Genomic DNA, 24,777 nt, shown 5'->3' with positions numbered 1-24,777 from the left:
GAACAATTAAACCACAAAAGTCTAAAAGAACACATTGGAAAAAAATTTCTAACATGATGTGTGAACTCAATTAAGATGTGACTGGAAAAAAAACATAATTTACGTTTCAAGAAGACATATTTTTTTAGGAGAATGTTAATGTAGTTGTATCCAATCAGAGTTTACTCGGTACGTGAGAATGTTCGCAACCTATCAACCTTGGGTTAGCTCAAAATATCTACATACCTCTAGGCTGTATCCATCCGTTGCTTCTCTGTCCAAGTTTCCATCAAGTGTAGTTATAAGACCTGCAGGCAAGAAAAAATTTTGGGTTGAATGATAAATTGATAATTTAAAGATAATAAAATGTAATTAATTTGTAATATATTGTAAATATATTATAGATCACAATGTATTAAAGGAAAAATTTATTTTCAAGATATTTATTTATAGTAACAACAATCTTTACTTGCCAATTTCTCTTAATTGTCTATGGCACTGGCCAGGAGATCAAAGATTTTGATATAGAGGACTGGGACAGGGCCACACTCACTATACATTATTATGTTATTTTTTATTCAAACAAACCACAATTCAAAGAAATGATTATAGTCATTAATCACTTCTTATTACTTTTAATATTGGTTAATATTAAAAATAATTATGTAATTTATTTTGAAGTACTGTATTGTAATATTAAATTAAGCTTTTTCAGAGATTGTGTTATATCTACTAATACAATCTACAATTTCTTTGAATTATGACTGTATACAACAAACATTACTATAGAATAACTTGGGTTGTTTTATGCATGGCTTGCAGTTGTCAAAACATGAACGTCTTTTTCATATTTTATAATCGAAGCGGTAATGGGCTGTAACCAGGTCAAATGTATCTATTAAGTTACAGAGTTCAAATTTTGATATGAAATTCCTTTAGAAATAGCTGTTGGCGATAAACAGTAGAAGATATATAATTTTATATGTTTATTCGAGGTAGCATATTGTGTTCATATCAACTCACGGAGAGTTGAAATGTCAGTACTCGTTATCATGGAGTTCATTGATGGGATCTAACTAAATCCATGGAGGGTTATACTCTTAAAGCGTGCGGTCTTTGACCATCCGTGATCGTACTGCTGTATAGTTTGTTTAGATGATAGTTAAAGATATTAAGACCCGATCTATCACGTCTTTACTTTGCTAGAAATACATTCTATAATTATTCTAGCAAATAAACTTTGACATTGAATAAAGAGAATTATACTGCGCATAGATGCAAAGATACACACAGACCTACAAAATTATTATTTAGCTAAAGCCAATAAATAAATAAAACTAAGAAACATATAAACGCTTGCTTGAATTTAAAGTTATTAGTTCATCCATGGAGGTATCTAATTTTATACCTCTATGGTTCATCCATCAAAATTTTGAAAATTAATTTTTTATATTTAATAGTGTTGTATACTGTAGTGTTATGGAAATTCCTATTAACAAACTGCCAAGCATTACAAATATTCCGCTAGTAGTATATGTGTACACTATTGATATGACAGCATAAACAAGCGTAATAAAACAGACATAAAATGAGCCAACGAACAGCGTAATGATAAGAAAGGAATTTACAATACAAAGTAAATTTATGCAGCTAATAAAATGATGTGAATTTGTTTTATAGTAAGATAAACTCCTGCATTGGAATAATAATACTTTAATATAAATATAATTTTTTTTTAATGATTATCATCCATATAATGCAGAAGACATTACATTGCAGTGACACAGAAATGCTATGCTTCATTGCACACATACTACTCACTGCCCCATGAAATGTAATGGCCTAAACGTGACTGCTCAAATTTTACGTCTGATAGCATCATAGCGTTTATAGCAAATATATGTTTAAGATATGCTATTGTTGTAAAAAGAACCAGCAAAGTAAAACAGACAAGGTTGCAATAAAGATATACGGGCGTCTTAGAACTGAGCTATAATTTTATAACTAAATTTTAATTGTTTTATGTTACAGTAAGAAATTATGGATATTGAAATCGAGATTGCTTTAGATATTTATCAGGTTTTATATTTCTTTATGTAGCTATTATTTGTGGACTTAAATAAAAAATTGGTTAAATACTAATATTATTTAACTACAGAAACAACATTTTATATACTACTGTTTGTTATGTGCAATAAAATAATAAAACTACTGTATCCCTTCCTTCAATAAATATAAACTTCCTTGACAAAATTGGATATATTATGAAAAAAAAAAAAAAGATTTTTCTCATGGAGGTTTTAAAGATTATACTGTTTACAATGAAAATCAGACGATAGATTGATGAAAAGTAACAAAGACAAATATGCTTGTAAATTTTAAGCACACTGGTGAGGAAAGAATATGGCAATTGGGAAAATGGGATTGAAGATGAAAATTGGTAAAATTGAAATTGGGATAGAGATGGGCAATCAAAAGGAAGAAAATTAAAATGGGAAAAGGAAAATGGCAGAAAAAATGGTGAAGGATAATAGAATTGACAAAGACAAATGGATGACAAACGAGAATGAAAAAGCAAAAAAGTGGAAATGCTTATGATACTTTTTTCCCATACTTCTGTCTAAGCTAGAGCATAACCTAATTACCAACATTATTGTCTGACATATTATATTTATGTTCATAATGCAGACTTCTGAATACTGTTCAGGGAAAAAACACTAGACCTGGTTACCAAAAAAATCACCATATCAGAGTAATTTCATAAAATTAAGTATCACGTTACTAAGCAACGATATCAGGTGACAATGATAAATTACTTTTGCCTACAGATATTCAATATCACCTAAATTAATGATACGTGATAAATTAAGCTTTTGTGAAGAAACATCGTGAGTAAAGACAGCATAAACACTGATAAATTGTGCAGTTGTTTCACGATGGGAACAAGAAGCGAGGGGAAAAAGAACGACATTGTACGCAAGTTATTTTTAGTATTGAAATTCATTTAGCAAGATTTCATCTGGAAACTTATTACAGATAGTTGATAATGAGAATATAATGTTGATGATTAATAAATTGAAGTAGTAATATTAATATTGATTATCATTAGTATTTGCTTCGAATAGATTTCATTGAAATTAATGATAATGGTATTAAGAATGCAATGGATTCTAATGAATTAAAGAAAAATGATACGGTCGAAAGAAAAGAAGAAAGGGATAAAAACAGTGAAAAGATGTCAGTGACATGTCTATTCAGATATCTATCAAAATTGGAGATTTATCAAGAAAATGTACTGCTGGTTGCATTTTCGGCTGACCCTTGCAATGCAATTTTACCACACGCCTCAGTCATCCAGCACTCTAATGTGTTGTGATCAGTCGTCAACTGATTCTGTCAAAATAAGGAGTATATAAAAAGATTGTAGCTATGGGTAGCAGAGTAATAATTGCGATATCGATTACCTTCAAAATGAGTCTTTAAAGAGTATTGCGAATGTGGGTGTAGCTGTTGCTACAACCGATCGCAACGCAATTGAAATCTGAATAGGGTAAAAGTTGAACTAAGGATTGATTGCGCTACAGTCGGAATAAATTCTCAGTGGCATTTTATCAATAATATAAATCAACGACGAATACACAAGTGTAAGTTGAAGAATGGTGCGATGATGAAAGATAAAATCTATTGTGTAATGATGTGTGCAACAAATTTTTTAATGAATGGGTGTTACAATTGGAGAATGAATAGATAAAGAATGCTACTGATTGTATCTTTACTATTGTATTAATGACAATGAAAAATACAGACACTTTATTTTACTCCTTTTTTATTGCTCCTCATACACAGTACAGTAGAATCCTTATTGAATATTATGCCTTCAGGACCCAACAAAGTTGAATAGGGGTACTCTCTAAATAGGGGTTGGCCGTTGTAATCTGGATCTTGATGAATACTGACGAAGGACCACATGGGTATATGCGCCAGGGGGTGCGTCTCTCGGTGTGCAAACATCATACTTAACTGAATTTGTTTTATTTAATTTATTTTTTTTTATTTATTAACTTCACAAAACTGACCAAACAATGACGAAAAAACAAACAAACCAACATCCATATATTAATATACATAAATCGATTGCTGCATTAAATTGAAGCACATGACTTGGCAGTACATGCTATTAGGTGGTGCAATAGTGATTGTGTTAAAACATATATTTCCCCTTGTTCATTTCATAGGAAAGTGTCCCCTGAATAGAGGTGTTCTACTGTATGAAAATATTTTATTGTAGGCAAGTAAACACAATTTTAATTTAAAAATGATTTTAAAATCTCAATAAATCTCCAGATTATTATTGCATTCGCTCACTAAAAAACTATAAGAAAACTATTTTTTTCTTGCAATCAGTGTATAATAAATATTAAAATTTAGAATGAATGTACATCAGACACTGAATGTCTACAATGTTTTCAACATTCTGATGTCGCCATTTCAGTGGGTTTACGAGGCATGTTCTAAAAGTCATCTGCATTTTCACCGTAGATAAACACCCAGGTGTCTCCTACTGCACAATTAATCGTCAGACTCGAATAACAATATAAGTAGCTGAAAACATATGTACAAGGCACGCTTGTATATGCACTAATAATGTTCACCTTTTGCATTAGGACATCACAGTTATCTCATGCATAAAGACAAGTATGTGGCTATCAGAAATACCTCTTTTATGGTGGGTGGTTTTTGTGAAATGAGGCTACTTATAATTGGTGGGTAGTTACACTACATTAGGCAACTTTGTTGATTGACTTTATTAATATAATATACTGATACAAGATATTGATAATGTTCTCCCTGTAAGTTTTGTTTTAATAATAATCGATAAAAATTGAGTGCAACTCTAAAACGCATACGTATGCAACAGGACATAAAACAAAGGTCAAAGTTGGAAACATACGGTCAATAGCTTCTATTCTTTAAAATAACTTATTTTTACGCATTTCGCTAGGACCCCTTTCACATACTGTAACAGTAAAATTACCACACTATTACCATATATGTGAAAGATTCTAAACCAAATTGCTTACCGCAACTTTTCCGCAATTTCAGTGTGAAGGCTGATGATTATGGATGAGGATTGATTAATCTAGGAATCGGATAAAGATGGATAGGAAGCAAACCAGTATCAAACTATGTAATAACACCTATATTTTCCCTTTTCTATAAATCATCAGTTTTGTTGTGACAGTCTACGTAAATATACTTTCTCTTGGTAGATTTATGAATAATAATAGAGATAGGTTAGATTTGCTTGGGTGGTCTCAACAAACTCCATTTGACAGACTTTATGCAGCTAGAACTCCCGGTATTAAGTGACAGTAACTGACGCATGATGAAGGCATTTCAGCTGATGAGCAGGACAAACATTTACGATATCAACTTTGAACTTGGTACGCTCTCAAGTCAATGATTACAAGGATAGGGTTAATAGTAACTCACTATAATTCATGCCACATACACTACATAACATGTCAGGCTAAAGAGAGTCAAATTGCGAACACATAACGAACATACCCAAACACTAGTAAAAATACTGAACTAAATCTCAAAATAATAAATATGACCTCGGTGTATACATCCTCAAATATACCATTAAGATGTAGTAATATAAATATTAATTTTTAAAATGCATCTTTTTCTCCAAAAAAATTGCAATACGTGTAATTGTAATGTGACCTAATTATTGGAATATTCACTATGAAATAAAATATGTTAATATTGTTAATTGACAAGAACAATTATTCAAATGTGATGTGTTAATTACTACAAATATAGATCAACAATTATGATTCTGCATATAGATAGTAAGATTTGATATGAAAATAAAAAATCTACAGTATGTTGTAATGTAAACGTACAGTATGAGGCGAGGTCAAATCTATAACGTACAAAAGAGAAGCACTTTTTTCGGCCAAAATACAATAGCTAATTGTTAACACTAATTACCATAGGATCACAGTGTGTATAGGTATGGAAAACCTTTAATGGACTCAATAAAAGTATTGGATTAGCTGGCTAAGGGTGAAAAGGACGTCATACTAGAAATGAGACTATATAATTGATAATTAGTGTATTGAGATTCCCTAATATGTAGTATTATTCAAAGCTATAGGTAGAATGACAAACCTCATTGTATGGGAAAAGATATCGATACTACTGTATAATAATAATTAATCCTACTCAATGTGTATTTAAGCCCTTTATTTAAAGTGTGTAAGCTCCTCTTTCCATCTCCCTCCACAACAATTTTGAAGAAATTTTAATTTATTAAAAAACTATACATATTATTATATAAAGCATCTTCTTGTTAAATTTGGTACCTTGTTATATTTAAATCTCCACTATTAGGAGACGTGGCTTGCCATATATTTCTAATTAGTTCAATACTGTAAAGTAAAAATTTAAAATTAACCATATCACACTGCGGATCACCTATTTATACCAAGATGAGAATATTTCTGTTTGGGGGGGGGGGGGTAGGTATGGGGGTGGCCCAAATACTTAGTGTGCGAACCCCCCCCTTGACAGATCCTGGCTACGGCCCTGCAGTATAACAATTTAATATACCGTAATCATTTAACAACATTCTTTTTCTCTTCTTCTTAAAGCTCTGTCTACACTATCAAACTAGTTTGACAAAAAAAGTGATGTGCCCAAATATGGTAGTGGTGTATCCAGATATGGTAGTGATATGACATCATCATGACCATATATGGGCAAATCACATTTTTCGTAACATAAACTTTGATAGTGTAGACAGAGCTTAAGAATGTCAATGGTAAGCATCTTCCATTACACCGAATGGCCCATTGCACCACATTATGTATATAATGTTGTAATATCATTATTTAAAGTTGACGCACAGCACGTTCAATTTACTAAAATATCCAACTATTACTTTAACTCTAAGTCAACAAATCTTCATCATGTAATATTTATGCCTTCTGGCTAAACTAGCTAACCTTTTCATGTGCAAACACATTTACATCACCTTCACAATATTCCTTTTTATAATCAGCTACCTATTTCATATCTGTTCACACTGCGTATGAATTCAGCGCTTCATATTATTAGCGCTATTTACCATAATCTAGGATCTTTTAGTTGAACCACCAGAAAGTCGGCTGTGGATTGATTTACATTGCGAGATATAATACATGTATTAACCCACAGTAATAATTTAGCTAGGCTATGAAATTCAACTTATATCATTGCTTCAGCTTCACAACAGCTGAACGAGCTACAGAGAATCTCGCAATGTGTCTATGGTAATTTTCTTCGTACTATCTCATTACCAAAACAGCTGAATGTCTGGGTCTTTTTGTTCCATTAAAATTGAATATAATTTTACTGAATTTGATTAAATATCGTTTTATTCCAAAAAGCTTAAATATCGTAGCTTTCGTTTGTAATATCATATTCTTTGGCTAATATTAATTCTACACTATAAAACTAAAAAGAATATGTTAATGATTTTTTAAAAATGTACCTAAAAAAAAATAGTCTCCATTGAATACACATATAGTAAAACTATACTATACTAATTATAGATTGGGAACTAAAATACTTTTATTTTATTATGATTATAAATTAATCTTATAAGAATATAGATCATCGTGGCACAGACTAAAGCCAGATTTGAAACAATTGCTTTCAAATTTACTACCAAGCTTTAGTGCCACTACCATTGATGACCATGCTATTCTAACTCAAATTTTCAAACAGACATCAAGAAGCTTAGATGGTCCCTTTACATCCAGTATGTCTCCATAACCATAGGAGCATCCGACTCCCTACGTGGAAACAATATGTACAGCAGCTGCCATTAGTGTCAGGCCTAACAGGAACTTACTTATGCTAAAATCTACAGTACGAGAGATTCATTTAACATGATCCAAATAACCATGAATAATCGTTTTAATTATTTAAATGATACATACAGTATATTGACATTAAAAGCATCTTGGTGGTTATAACATAGCCTATGTATGCTGAGTATAGTTAGGTGATGGGACACTTTCTTCTTCACTCTATTCTAAGGTTTTAATCGATTCATCAATTCATTCTTTTATCTCAGATAAATATCCATAGAGAGAACATACAGTACTATATAATAAACAAAAAAACATATGCTGAGAAGTATCAGATTAAAAATATAAAATCAATAATATTATTTAATACCATATATGGTACAATTTTGAATCTTTAACAATGCTATCAATTTTTCAAACTAAAATATTATTTTAGAAAATTTAAAAACTGACTTTAGTTTTCAATTTGTCCTTATACCCTCCTAGTACTACACCCACAATTAACCTTTAGAACCCACATGCCTTATGGGCGGATAAAAATGGTTAAAATCCTGGTTATTTTAAAACAATATTGGGCAAAATAAAGTCGTGAGATAATTTCCCATATGATCGTAATCAAAACGGTACTAGGTTTGGTCTACTAGCGTTCCTGCTCCCAACTCGTCATCCAATAAAGCTTGTTTTGTCTTATTGCTGCCCTAAATTTCAACAATCCTTGTACTATTAAAACTAAACTGGTATGACAACGCATAGTAATTTGTTGTAGCTACTGAAGTTATCACAACACAGATTGGTTTCTATACATAAAAAGGTATACAAGCTTATGATAATAATCTATGAACAGATTAAATAACACTACAAGGCCCACTTGTGATAATAAATACTAAAAATCATTCAATATTTTGAAAAACCTCGTTAAATATTTTTAATTTGGGAGTATTCACCTTCATTTGGGGACATCAAATTTAAACACTATTAATGTCATTAAGTGTCATCAGTGTCCATCAATGTCACCAAGTATCACTCATGACGATTATACTCTTGCAGTGAGGGTTTTAATTACACAGGTAGAATGTCACACTTGATCTTTCAACATTTTAAATAAATTTTAAATCTGTTTTAAACAATGCAAATACAAAATATAAATCTCTGACTACACTATTAAACTTTATGTGCCCATATATGGACATGATGATATCACTATCATATTTTGGCATATCACTACCATATTTGGGTACATCACACTTTTTGTTCAACCTAGTTTTTTCGCCGATGAGCTATGCTCGATGAGATTATAAGATCATGTTCCGAATATGAGCACTGTTTCAATAATTAGTCAGAACTTTAGGTATATTAAATACCTACATACGAATAAATAAATTTAAAGTATTTTTATAGTTTTGTCGCTACATACAATATACAAATTTAAACTATTTTATGCATGGGTGATCACATTTCAATATAATACTGTATATTGTAACTTTACATTGTGACTACTGTATGTTGAGTATTTTATTGCGAGGCATCTTATTTAAAAAGAGACGCATTTATTTATTTTAGTAACAAATGAAAATATGGTAGCTAGACTACAAATGAAAATAGACGTTTTACTATTGAAAATGAGCAGTGGCGGCTACGATATTGCTAATTTTTGTGGCCATTAATACGCAATGAGAAGATAAAGGTCAAAAGGGGTCACCAACAGAAATATCTACAACAGGATTATTGTAGTGAACTCACAGTTGTGTGTATTGTGATGATATATCAATTTATGAATGAAGTAGATACACAAAAGAAATGAAAATTACAAAGAAGTGGGTGAGATGTATAAATAAATAAACGTTGAATAATCAAAATGATACTTTAAGTTTAATAATAGATATGAAACAAGACAAACAAGTTAATAAATCAACTAACTGTATTCTAAACTTAGATATTTTAAAAATCCAAAATCAATCAGTCCGTGACTACACCGTGTACAAGGTGGATAAAATTATTATAATTACTGAAGTAGACATGTTTCTAGAATGTATTTTTTTAGTATTTCTTGTTCAATAATTGTTCATTTTACAAAAAATACTATTATTTACTATATATTAAAAATATTTATATCCTAACATTAAAGATTTTTATTAATATTAATATATAACAATATAGTTTATAAATCCAAAGGAAATACTGAAAAACTGGCAATGATAAGTGGCTGGATCTCAATGGAGATGCACAATAAAATAGCAAAAAGTAAAAGAGCCAGAAAATGTCGCGGAGCTTTCAGGCAGCACTAGTCCTTCATCAGTGCAATATAGTTTTATAGTTATTTCAAACATTAATAATAACAATTATATAATTAAAATATAAAATATTTATAGTGGTTACAATTATATACATACTTTATTTTTGAAAACAATCTTTCAATTTTTGTGGATTTGTTTCATCTACTCCAGCATAATATCAATGAGCATACTAAGCCATATTTTAATTAAAAACTAATGAACGTTTCTAATTTCCAACTAGTTATCAGGTTTGGAATAATTAAAGGCAGAAAGAGAAAACTAATCAACACTACTAATCGGGATTAATATTTAGTATTTAATTGAGAGGTAGGAGGATGAGGTAGGATGATAATTTATTAATGAAAGGATCGAGCGAAGGTTACAATCATATGAAGAGTTAGGCCATGATATTAATAATATATTTAAGGGATATACTGTTCTACACAAAAGAAAGTTTGTTGAATTGAATGAAAGCGAAAAGTGAGAGGGAAATAAAGGAGGGAGAAGGGGAATGGGGAGAGAAAAGGGAATAGAGATAAGAGGAAGAGAAGAGGGAAGGGGAAAGAGAAAAGAGCAAGAGGAGGGAGAAGGAGAAGAAGAAGTGGTAGGGTGAGGGGAGGTAAAGATGAAGGTACCACGAAGAATTCTCTATGTTACAGTAGGTACCAAAAAGATTTAATTTGCATTATATGTATACAAATGTTTGTGGTGGGTCATACATAGGTACGAACCTGGTGCAAATAATCTGTATGGAAAAACACCACACCTTTTATATTATGCAAATGAGTAGAAGAGTGGATATCAATGCTTTTAGAAATATTCTTCACAATTCAACTCATCATACACAGGCACTATTTTGTATTAGCTCAAAATAGGTGAACATTTTTTGTCGAGTATAACTTAACGTTCAAAATAATCAACGGAAAATAACACTACTCTATGGAAAACTCCCTAATGAATTTACAACAATTAACTTTCCCATGAAAATGCAGATATTCACACAATTATCAAATACAGGCCGAACATCGAATCAACAGTATATTTATTTTCAGAGTTGTTATTTATATGCAAATATCTTGTGGATTAAGGTTGTTATTAATACAGTACATTATAACAATTGTTATTTTTTGTGATATGAATAGGTTACCCTACTGTATATTATCACTTGTAATCAATGTAGCATATTATTATTATCATTTCTTTTCAGTTTGAATTATGGGAAACTTTTCCAGCAACAAACAATCATTGAAAAGGTGATAAATTCTATGACAACAGCTTTACATAAGGTTGCTAGTTGTCTTTATATTCAACAACGGTTTTATTGTAGACTAAGTCTATTGTGTAATGTTAATCTGTATTCTAGGCTGTTTCAATGCTATCACAACTAAATATCAATTACTAATACTACTGTGCTACGAAACAAATTCTGAACACGCATAAAACCAATTTTTTCTTTTGAATAAAAATATTGTCATGTGAAATTCAAAGAAAGTAATTAGTATTGCAAGAAAATACAAAGGTTAAACTTCGTTTTAAAAATCTATTAAACACAATCAATCTTGTAGTGTTCTGTGTTGAAATGTGCGTTGTTAAAACGTTACGTCAGAATGATATTACACAGATTAGAGGCCTATTCTCAGAGATAGGGCTATATCAGATTCCAGAGGTGGGCCTAGATCAAAGGTAGACCTATATCAGAGGTACATTAGAGTTTTTATTGGAGTTAACAACACAGGTATAATATAAGAGAGCTAACCGTTCACACAATTACTAGTGTCAGTTGTAACTCATGATTCTGGATCAAAAGTTTCAGATTTGTGTGTATGGCCAAATAAAATAAACGATCTTTAATTAATTTCAAAGGCAAATCTGGCCTGCTGTTTGGTATTATAGAAACGTTAGCATTACACCACCTGGGGCTTAATTAATACTATTTGCTACTGTGACTGTGGCAGAATCTAAAATATTTCATTCAGAAATTGTCCTTTTTCTTATTTGCCTTTTTACGTTAATACCTAGACAATACTATGCCTTCCGGCTATGTAATTAAAAGGTTTGCAAAATATACATTTAATTTCATGCTTATAAATTGTCAATAAAAATAGATAATTAGATTTGACTTTGATGTAGTCATGAGGATTTAATTTGTTAGGTGATATCGTTAGCTAGTGTGACAATTATGTCAAGCTTAAAAATAAAATAGTTTAAAATAACAAATGTGGAACAAAGTACAGGAACTTTGCAAAAAAGAGCCTGGGTGAAAAGGAAATGCTTATAGAATAAAAGAGAAAACATTAACTCAGGCATATAGTAATCAGACAATTTGCAATTCTTAATAAATAAATTCCACTTTGAGCGGCCCATTGAAGCGAAAAATTGAATTGTATTTAGGCGGAGAATAAGAGACAAGGAGGTGGAGAAACCCATTGACTGCATACAAGATTTGAATACAACAGCAAATACAACATTCCTTTAGTTTTTAATCCAATACTGAATTCATTATACAAGCAAACCTCAATCTGTAGACTCATTAAAGATGGAATTGTGAAATTTAAATTACTTATTTTGAACTATAGTCATACTACTTTATGAATTGAAATAAACATATATGATAAAAATATTTAAATGTTTTTTTCATATAAAGCAAAAATATTGATTTTAATGGTATTTTTTTGTTACAATTATTATGCTTATTACATCAATGCTTTTATAAGACTGAGAGGTATTAGTTGCGCTGTAAACAATACGGTATGTTGAAATATGAAAAAAAAAACTGTCAACTGTCCTTGCAAAGAAAATGTTTTCTACAAACTTTATTAAGACCTACCAACTACAGTAGTATTGCAAAGAGAAAATTTGTATTTGGTTTATCCTCCCGATATTTAATTTATTGCGGGCTTATGAAAATTTAAATAAAATAGATTGGATGAGATTTAGAAACAAATTTGTTGACATTTTACAGTGCTCAGTGTGCGACTGCTAAAAGTACTCACTAAACCAATAAGATGCCTGTTATTATCGCGCTGCGATACATATCGCATATTCTTCATTTCAAAAGAAGGGCAAATAAATTGCCATAGTTTTATTTGGCACTTCTGACTGTAAAACCTGAGAACAATCAATATTTCTTGACATGTTATACTAATGATTTCAATTTTATATCAGTTGTAGAATTTGTAATTGTTTCCGGAATATTCTTTCAGAAATTGTCAGTGTTTTTATATAGACGAAATTTAAGTCATTCATATTTCATAAGGCACAGCATATTAAATCAGGAGCTTCAGGAAAAATGTTAAAGCTACATAATTTTCTCAAGGTATTATACATATGGCTTTATTTATACTGTAGTGAGATCCTAGCGTTTAGTTTTCAGTATGTACTGTACCAAAGCTTTTTTTTAATGTGAATTTAACTTGTTTGCATGCAGTATGAACCTAGGTAAAAACACAATGAATTCGAATTTGCAATGTAAACTAATGTTTTTTCACAGTGTGAACAAAGGCTTATTTTTCATTGTGAAGAATCAAACTTTGCAGGGTGAATTAAGCTTTGTGTAACCCCACTTTTACAGTCCCAACTCCCAATTGGTCTAAAAAGACATAAATTTGGAATGTAAACTGATGTTTATTTATAGTGTGAAGCAAGGCTTATTTTAAAGTCAATCTTGATTTTCAGTGTGAATTAAGCTTTATACTAGTCTTAACTCCACTGTTACAGACCAGACTCCCAATTGTGTCTAAAAAGACATAAATTTGGAATGTAAACTCGTGTTTATTTATAGTGTGAAGCAAGGCTTATTTTAAAGTCAATCTTGATTTTCAGTGTGAATTAAGCTTTATACTAGTCTTAACTCCACTGTTACAGACCAGACTCCCAATTGTGTTGAAAAAGACATAAATTACATTCTTGATTATAGTCTTCTGTAATTAACCACAATGGGTTCCATCATTACCAGGCAGCAAATGAATAATTGCACAAATTTACGCTCTATTAAACATTCTTATTAGGTAAAGTAGATTGCAGTTTTGATTTTAAATGATCAAATCATATCATAAAATAATAACACCGAGAACCCAAGGTTAATTCTACATTACAAATACATTGTCGTGTGCAGAGATTATGTACGCCGCCACTGTGATTTTATTTTGACTTTTTATCTTTTTCTTAATTTTATTATGATCAACCTAACATAATAAGTTAATTATGCGTGCACAATTATTAAAACTCTTAAAAAATAGTACTGAATTATGCCACCGCCGCCGCTGCAATTTCATTTTGAAGATCAATCTCACATATGCTAATTATATGAGTGAATAATTAATTAAACTTTGAGTGTTGACTTTAAAACCATAAAAGAATAATATCTTGGTAATATAATATATTTAGTATTAAATTGAAGATTTATTTCAACACTCAAATGGTTCGTATAATATTACGTAATTATTATTTAAACACTCAATCTCACATAATTTAAATATTCGAGTAGACAACGCACGCGAAGCGTTGACTTCTGTCTCGGCTACGTTTACCTACATCAATCAGACAAAGTGATGAAAACATTAAACTTGCCACAATCAATCCAAATTCTGTTTACTCTATCAATTCTATTACTAGCTAGAGTTCTCTAAGTAAACAACAACGTATCGACTGTAGAGTTCTCTCTATTTACCTTGCGGATGGTGGCAATGTATTGATGTATGCATGGGAATTTGCGCTTTTCCGAGATTAATTGAATATTCTGCATGCATAGAGATGTGCCGCAAGAGGCTGCAAGCATTTCAATCAAAAGTGTCATCTACTTACATGTAAAAGTCAAACATTATAAATTGATCATTAGAGTAAATATAGATTCTTCTTGTCCTTTTTTTTCAACCTTTTAAGGCCTTAAAACAAGTAGAAAAGAATTAAGGGAAAATGCAATTAAATAAGCCATTTTTTTTTTTTGCAAATTTTTAAAAATAATGAATGGCAATTGAACAGTATTTTTTTTTACTTAATCAATAATTTTTCTTTCATTATTTTATGAATAAGAGAATATCGCGGTATCTAAAACTGCCATCCTTGTCAACTCTGGTATCCACTGTACAAGCTTACTGTACCCAAAAAAATTATAACTTCAAACAAAATACAAAAAGGTTTAGCCCAACCCCTTACATAATAGTCTTCAAATATAAGCCCATGATCCAAACACTTATTGTATAGGGTTATTCTAAAGAATAAAAATCTAAAAATATATTTCAGTGACTCAACCATAGGGGAAGGTTAATATACTGTACTATTTAGAAACAAGGATAACATATATTGATTTTTATTGATAATGGCAACGACTGTCAATGTGGTGTTCACAAATAAAAGAGACAGTCCCTGGATGGCAAATATTTAATAGGTCACGGACAACTGAAATACTACTACTACTAAAAAAAATATATGATGTATATCTTTACACATTAGAACGGAAGTTTTTAAAACCAGCTCCATTTGATGGAAAATATTTACTTGGGTATCATGATTATAAATACTATTATTTCTCTCTGGTCTCACAGGGGCAGCAAAGCACTATCAAGGCCAAGTACACGGCACTGGCACCACCTCAGCTGGCCTAGCGCATAAATAAACGTGTCCAATTGGCTTGACTACTGGCTTCAATACGTAACTAATAAAGTAAATACACCCTTATGTCTAGGTGGATAATAACTACGTAATTTTGACTCAAGACATTATAGGTTTATGTAGGTAAATGGAATAGCATAGTGGTATCCTGACAAGCAAGGCTAGCTAATGACTGGTTATAACAGCATGTTGGCACCACTCCTTAACAAGACCTGTCATATATTAAATCAATATTATATTCTGGAGCCATACAGGCATTTTCTCATACAAACCACATTATACTTTACAGAAGGTTTAAACCATTTTAATTTTTAGTGTATTGAAAGGTTGAAATATTGCTATTATACCATATATCATTTTAAAGGTTGACATGTTTTATTTATTTTTTATTTTTAGTATATTTTACTCAGTTTCAATGGTATTCATTTATAAATCACTATTTCAAACTCAAAGTCAATTTAGAGAATTCAGAATTTAACCAACTAAAAAAATTCAATTGCTTTAAATCAATCTCTTCCACTTTTTAATCAAATACAATATATTTGGAAAATTAATCAAACTAAAAAATTGAATTTGCATTTAATGAAAACTGTTATTATAATAATATTAAATACAAAAAATTCATAATGATTTAATGAATCAATGTGAAATTGACCATCCAATAAACAATAAATTGCTCTAACAACAGTAATAATTTTTAGACCAATAACTGTAGTATCGCTGCAGTAAAATGTTCCGAATACTGCAGTAAATGTACAGTAGTGTATGTAGCAAAATGTTTGCCGATTTCATTTAGGTGGCAGACCTTTTTAGAATGGCTGTGAAGGTTAGACCAAGGTGACCCGAAATAGCTACCAGGTTGTTGAGAAAGCCTAATGAGTAAGAGGCCTACAGGGCTGGTTACATTCCCATGCCTGCACCCATTTATAGCACCTTTAAGTTTATTCTTAAAACTGCTCCTGGGCAACACAGCTGTGAGTGTGTTCATAATTATGTTCAACTAACTAAAAATAAAGAAATTGGGTGGCAGTCGTGTTGTTTGTTTCTCAGACTTTGAAGGCTTATAAACAAAGCATTTTACCTTGGCCTTGATGAATGCAAAAGCAAGAATATTTACAAAATAAGGAGCGTGGCTGAAAAAGCTAAATAAACCGGAAATAATCCAGCCCCGATTTAAGATCTAAATAAGATTGTTACAGCTGAAAAATTTGTAATAAATTGGGAAATATTCTTAATTGTAGGGAGAGTCTGGAAATATTTTTTAATGGAAATATTTAAGTGAAGACCGCAGCTGAATATAGGCTTAATTAAAAGAAGTGATGTGGACATAGATATACCATATTAAAACAACACCTTACGTCATGTATACCGGTAATAAAAATTTCAACCAATCCATTTTCAAATCATGTTAATCTTTTCCTCATGAAAAGAATAATAACAGCCACTTGGATTTAGAAAAATTATCAAATTTGTACCGATTTGTTATTTTGTATGTAATCAATCTTGTACTTGATTATATTTTTTATTTGAAATATTATCAAAACAAATCCATGTAATATCAAAAATATAACAAATTAACATTAATTGTTTAGAAAAATGATAGTTATAACGTCACACACTTAATAATAATAATAATATTTACTCGGTCATCAATGTAAAAATAACCTGGAATGAGAATAGGCTAAAGCCCAAACAGATTCTGCACTCACTCCATACAATACAAACAGTTAAGATAAAACCATATATACCGGTACAAGAAAAATACAAATAAACTATACATAACATGAAATATAGTGTTTTGTTTTGCAGCCTTAAATATTGAAATTGTTTTTTAATCTTTTATGTCATTTGGTATTTGCTCCCATAGTCTAGGAAAGGAAATTATACTGTACAAATAAATTTTTCGATTTTTAGCTAAAAAAAAGCAACAAAGTATTACCTGTTGTTGGATCAATGGTGAATACACCATTAACTTTATCATTGTTTGCGTTCAAGATATCTATTATGGAGAACTCCAATTGCTGATTGGAAGATGAATCCAAATCTTCAGCGGTCACTTTGATGACTGAACGACCTACGGGACTTTTTTCAGCTACTTCGGCATAGTACACTGGTAGAAGGGGCTGCGGACTGTTATCGTTAACATCTAAAATTTCAATGTACGCTTCTATCGTTGAATGGAGTGGCACAGCTCCTTTATCTTGTGCGTAGATTGTTAACCAATAGTGTGGCGTAGATTCACGATCGAGTGGACTTGCAGTACGTATGACACCTGTAAAAATAATAATGTTCATAAAATTATTTACTTTGGCTATTACATTTGTCAATGTTTTTGTATTATATAAATATTTTTTGTTTCTGAGGACACAGGCATTGGAAAAAAGTTTATGGGTCATCCTTGTATGTTTTATCATTCTGTTTTTATGCAAGTACCGAATGAAAATGACAATAACAAACATTTCATAAATTAAATTAATTAAATTTCATTTATAAATAATAAAATACTCATGAGACAGCTACACATTACAAAAAGTACTGTAATTTGTGTTTATTTTCAAATACTAGTAACAACCAGTTTAGTACAGTATGTTTCTTTGTGTTCTTATTGTTTTTTACAAACATTTACAAATTGCACAAAGCATTTGATCATTTACACAATGGACTCTGATCGCTCGTCCAAATAACTTTTGTATTCACAAAGAAACATTGACTTAATTTGAATTAAAATAGAATCAGTGATTATTCATGTATTGTGTAGGCTTACCGGTACATAATCTTTTTATCTAACAAGGCCACACAAAATAACATGGATATCAACAAGAGGAAATTGTAACAAGAACATTGTAACCTAATTTCTCATAAAGCTGTCTTCAAACTAATACCACTACCGTACTTCTAAAAAAATCTGTTTTTTAAATTTGAAAGAAAAATTAATGGAAATGTTTCTGAAACTACTTATATGATGGTTTATGCTTTTTTCTATTAAATCAACGTGTATATTTAGAATTTTACTATAGAAAACTGTAAAAACTACTGGAGTAATTTGGTGCATTTGTGAGAGCAGTTTTGAGTAGATAATCAGTGGATCTAGCTCCTCAAACTTATCGCAGCAGTACCATGTGTTTCCAGGCTTCCAATTTAATACGCCTACTATTATAGCTTTAAAATTGTTAGAAATTATTTCAATTACTCGCATCCCACCAGTAAACAACTTCCACTTTGACCAAGAATTCTAATGTATGAAGTACTATTAAGAGTTATTACGTTAAAGACAGTAAAACATCTTTCTACCTACATGTATCTACTACTTCTATCTTTAACAAAATTTTGAATTCCCTTCTTCTGTATGTAAATGGAAGGTGTTATATGAGATGCATACAATGGGCTCAACAAAGGACAAGAAACTTAGTTCAGATTAAATCGCAAGTTTGTATCATTAAGTTAAGGTTATTCACAAGGTGTTTTGTATACTACAGGTGCAAAAAATGTAAGATTCTTCAAATGCCAGAAAAATACCCCAAACCGAGCGCTCATCTCTTTGGTATCACGTCTCACCTTTTGAATCATATTTCTCGTTAGTTTGTAAGAATCAGCAAGGTGTACGGCATGATTCATAGTATAAGACGCGTGGGCAGGCATGCGTAAAACCTCAGCCAGCTCACTACGTCTAAACCACAGGTTCATAATACGGTGATTTGTGTCGCAATATGAAGCCTAATTCAAAGGCAGTTTGAAGTGTACAATTTTTTATTGGAGAATCAACCAAATTCAAGTACATTTTTAAATAAACTTTTCAATATAGTTTGTATAAATTAACTAACGAGCAGGGACTCAGTTGTTTTGATTTTTAAGAAATGTTACCTCCCTAAAAACAACAAAAAGATGAATGTTCACACCTGGAAGAAGAAGGAATTTGACCTTGTTCTACCTGTGGCCTCCATATTGCTTAGGAATTCTAATAGTAGGGGACTGCTATAATGATAGTCACTGTAGACTGACATTGCGCAATAGTAACCATCCAATTATTTTGACCAACATCTTTTCTTTGTTCAGCAATATATTTATGTTCGGGTATCAATGAGTTTACTTAAGGTACTGTATATATTTTATAGAGCTTGACAAACTTAACTTGAACCTAACATTCCAAACTGCTGCAACCCCTTCCTTACTGTACCAGATACCTTGCTAATTATAGACTACTCCTTTTTTGCTTCCGCTAGATTTTGATATTAACCATTAATGTTTTATTCATGTTAAATAAAGTAAATATAGGCAGGGGCTACAAACAAATTAGAAATAAATTTAATATTACTGCTCAATATCTTGCTATTTACTAAGGTGGTTATTTGACCAATTATTCAAATACTTATGACTGCATTTCTTGTGTACGTTATGTCCTCTTGTTTGAACCAAGCTATACAACATACCATGTGACTTGTGATAGAGAAGTTTACTAGCTATTAAACCGTGAACATACCGATCTACTCTTAAGAAGTCATTAAAATGCAGACATTCAACTTGAATCTACCTCACAACTTTCTTACTATATCCCCATGAGAAGGGGCCACACCTCCAGCTTGGCTAAGTCAAGTAAAGGCAATACAATTTGATTATTTCCTGTATTGGCCAACATTTATCTGCATGACTTCCGATTAGCTGGCACTCAAGGAGGTAAACTGATAATGAATATTATTGATGTACAGTACTAAAAACATGTTCATATAATATCAATGGTTATATGTAGTGATACAATTTTAAGTAAGTGAAATCAGAAGAGCAAGTTTTTAAAATAATATTTTAATGCTGATCCAACTTCTTGAGCGGATGGATCCATATTCGATATATTTCTCTCTATATAGTCAGAAAAGGATAATGAAACTTGAAAGTCAAATGTTCTGTTTTAAAATATATAAATGTTTCAAAGAAAAACCAAACATAAAAACTGTATGATTGTTTATAACAATGCAGTGTACTGTATGCTTTGTTGTATTAAGCTAAACCAGCATTTCAAATTGCGCAAAATATCTTTGTTCCTATTGCACAAAGAACGAGCAACCATCAAGATAGCAAAATCTTTAAATTTAATGCAATAAAAATATTGCAAATTTACATACAAACTAAATTACCAGAAATATATTCATAAATTTAATAATTATGAAGGTATTTGTCTGCCGCAAATATTGGCATAACCCAAAAAAATGTTTTAAGTAATTCACCGCCCAAGAAACCACAACATAAAATGAAAACAATAAAACCTAAGTCAGTCCACCTTTACCTAATATAAAATGCATAAATCATTTCTTTGTTTGAGTAATATTCACCTGTAGCTTTTAACTAATTAACCAAGAATAGTTTGATTAATTGAAAGGTGTTGGGTGTTGGAAGTTATTCACCCTATTATTCTCATAGCCAATGACTCATCCAGGAAATTCCTATTGTACCTATTGACTGGACAATCATTAATTAACAGGCTATTATTTCCTAATTGTTCTCAATTTAAAGAAAATGTTTTAGGAAATAAATCACAAGGATCCAACTTATAAATAAATAAATCCAATAATAAACAACTATTATCAAGTTTATTATTAGGATCAGTCATTCATACGGTAGTTACATTTCCTACAGTATCAATAAAAAAACATGGTATACTATAAATAGGTAATATTTCTTACAAAAAACAGTTTTAATCATTGTTCTTTTGTCATTTAATGATGTTTTTTTAATTGATGAAACTGATTTTCAGAAACTAGAGGAATCAACACTAAAAAGTCCACCAATAGAATAAAATATTTCAGCATTTATCATTAGGAATCATCTCTTTTCAAATTATACAAATTTACCATTTGACCTACAGAAATATCCTAAATGGCCTGACTGCATGTACAGTACAGCATTTGGTAAAATTAGGGGGTGTGAAATTACTAATTACTAATCTTTGTTAACTGAAATCTAACATAAATCAATGGGACTCATTCAATTATATCACGGTACATCAAATGCAAAATATTTAACCATATTTTTATTTGTGCTCACTAATCTCGTAGAGAGAAATTAACTAAAATATTCAACAGTATACTAAATCCATTGAAAAAATCTAATACCAATAGCTACAGTAAATCTGTTCAATTTCTCTTTGATGTTAAAAATGAATGCATAATGTTATAAAATAAAAAGCAAATTTACGGGATTTGAACAGTTAGCAATACGAGATTATCCAGATGCGATGCAGCAATCAGTGCAGTAATTGGTTAAAAACAAAGACTACCTATTGGTCCAATATCCGGGTGTATTGATCGCTGTCGGAAAAGCACTTAACATGGATGAATTAACACCAATTACACTCGATTTTACAACAAATAAAGCAAAAAATTTAATTTAAAAATCTAACATCAGTTTCTCTATAAATAAAAACTCTCTTTTACTATCCATTAAACCCTCTATATATTTCTGTGAACTGAATAAGGTCAACCCCTATTCAAGGGACACCCTATTAAATGGATACCTAAATATGGAGTTTACTGTTATGGTTTTATTCAACTTAAACAATAATGTTCAGTAAAGTTGCCAAGTACGAGTTGGATATAATTACAATACATTTTAAGCTTTGTATATTTTCGTAGTATCTTATTTAAAAATGATACCGTGTTATTCCAGTCGTACCGATATCTGAAGCTGATCAGTTTGTAAACCGTTTTCTGCTCCGATGACTTGCAACTTCGGTTCAAAGCAAAAATGCGAAGAATGAATATGCAGGTAGTAATAAGACTCCTCCTCCCATCAGGTGTTTGAGCTCATTCTGCTTGGCTGAACCGAGTATGGTTTAACAGTTTCTATGACCTAATATTCTAATTTTTAGAAATAAAACTAATAATAGATAATTTTAAGAAAAATAAGCAAAATAGAAATACATTAAAAGGGGTGGGAGACATTAAAAACTATTGTAGGAGGTATTGTACAGTATCAAAAGGCATTTTAGGGATGAGGGAAGGGAAAATTCCTGTACTACTACTACTAACTACTACTATTGTAGGCTGGGTGCAAACAGACTTTAAAGAAATAGGTTGTAGATCAAAATTATTTGACTAATCTATTTCCCCAAATTAACATTCACAATTAAAATGGAATTTAAATATTTAGAAAAGATTTTGAAATACTATTCAATCAAGTTTGTAACTGAAATTTTACACAGATGCAGATACAAAGAACAATAAAAACATTAATTAAAAACAAGCAAATTATTTGGTCTAACAAAGGCAACAGAATAGACAATTATAATGGCAAAGAATTCATAATTTATGAATAAAATATGGATTTTTAAAATGTGTGTTAAATCCGTAATACTACGGTCACTAGCGTCCATCCCGTACAAATTACTGTATCCATTAGTATCACCATTAAACTAGCTAAAAGCTTGGAATTAGTACAAAAATGGAAAGTACTTTTACAAAAATGGATATGAAACAACTGACATTGTAACTATTGCATTCCTTGCTTTGTATAAAGTTTTCACATTTTCGGTCTAGCTAACATATTCTATCATGGCAACAAAGTATATCCACATGATAGTGATTAAAAGCAATGTGTAATTAAATTGTAAACGTCATTGTCACTTGATGTGACATTCTTGTCTGATTTTATATTTTTATTATGCTTCTTCTTGACTAATTAGATGCGAAACTGCCTTTAAAAACAATGACAGAGATAAAGTAGCTAGGGACTTGTCTTCCTGTGATATCTTGATAGTTGTACCACCCGCAATTGATGCTCGCTTTGGGAATTGTGCGGTGGATACAAGGGATTAAGGTTTTGTCATTTTACATGCCTTGCTAACTGATCACTGCCACCTTGTCCTCAGCATCAGGATTAAAATTTTTTCCCTAAGTTCATGACATGCTTATAGCAATCCATGAATATCATGAGAAATAGTACCTTTTTATAAAAAGAGAAACATATACTGACTTCACATCACAAGAAAAATACTTGTTAACACATCAACAATAAGATTACTGTACCTTTTAAAAAACATATTTGGACCTCAATATTATCAGAATGCTAAAAGAATTCTTGATAAAATTTGTCAAAAGACAACTAAAAACCAAGTACCAAAAGCAATACATTTGAGTAAAAACACCCAATATCAATTTGTCCTAAGCATGAATGTTATACAATTGCTTTTATTCGTATGTATTTATTTGTGCGAGAAGAATCAATGTACATTTTATGGTATACAGTACTGTACATAATATTTAATAAAGAAATTATTAGTACTGTACAATTGCGTTTGTATCCAATACAGTTAGGAAGGGTTGAGTTGTAAAAAAACAGATTTGTTAAGAATTCTATTTCACAATCTATTATGCAAAGTTTATAAATATTTGATAAAAGTACAAAAAGTAGAGAGCAAAAGTACATGACAATAAAACATTGATGAAAAACATCCACTTATGAAGAATTCCCAGAAGGGATACAAAGCTGAGAGTAATTTCATTTTCTTTCTTTGTTTTGTGCATCATGGGAAAGATACAAGAAGTCGCAATGGGGTCAAGTGAGGTCAAGGGTACCACATGGGAAGCCTCAATAGAATGAATGAAAGGGTGGATATTAGAAAGCGTTGATTATGGAAATAATTAAGCTCAGAAATCCAGGTACTAATCCTTACATCTGGTAGTAGTAGGCAACAAAGTAATTATCTACACTACAGTATATTGTATTGTTATCCCAATTATAATTGTTATTAAAATGATATATTAATATTCTTCAAGGTCTAAATGTGTACTTTAAAGCAGTTATTACAATAGTAAAAACTTGCGCAAAATCATACATTTTAATTTACTACAGTACTGTACATAATTTTCTAAAAGTTTTTTAATGGATAAGTTCAACTAGCAATGATATCTAATACTGTACAGTACTTTTAATTGTATTGAATGAATGCTAATTGCTATAGATCTCACCCCCTAATTTAGGCTAAATTCAGACATTTTCCTATATAAAAGTATAATAAATAAAACATTTTTGCAAAATGTCATACACAGGTCCCCTGGTACTAT

The 24,777-nt window shown here is 30.7% G+C and overlaps 1 protein-coding gene across 6 annotated transcripts in view; it reads right to left on the bottom strand.

The window, feature by feature from the left end:
- LOC140050149 (protocadherin Fat 1-like) overlaps nucleotides 1-24,777 on the bottom strand; it is an 88,016-nt gene that overhangs the window by 51,996 nt on the left and 11,243 nt on the right. For all 6 annotated transcript variants that reach the window (XM_072095209.1, XM_072095210.1, XM_072095213.1 and 3 more), the window contains exons 3-4: nucleotides 17,667-17,999; nucleotides 226-287 (exon numbers count right to left, since the gene is read on the bottom strand). In XM_072095209.1, coding sequence (XP_071951310.1) covers nucleotides 226-287; nucleotides 17,667-17,999 — 395 coding nt within the window. The remainder of the gene's footprint in view (nucleotides 1-225; nucleotides 288-17,666; nucleotides 18,000-24,777) is intronic.

The sequence above is a fragment of the Antedon mediterranea genome, chromosome 5, assembly GCF_964355755.1.
Source record: "Antedon mediterranea chromosome 5, ecAntMedi1.1, whole genome shotgun sequence".
In the NCBI taxonomy this organism is placed as follows: domain Eukaryota; kingdom Metazoa; phylum Echinodermata; class Crinoidea; order Comatulida; family Antedonidae; genus Antedon; species Antedon mediterranea.
Note: the sequence above shows the minus strand (reverse complement) of the source record. Positions and strands in the feature narration are given on the sequence as shown.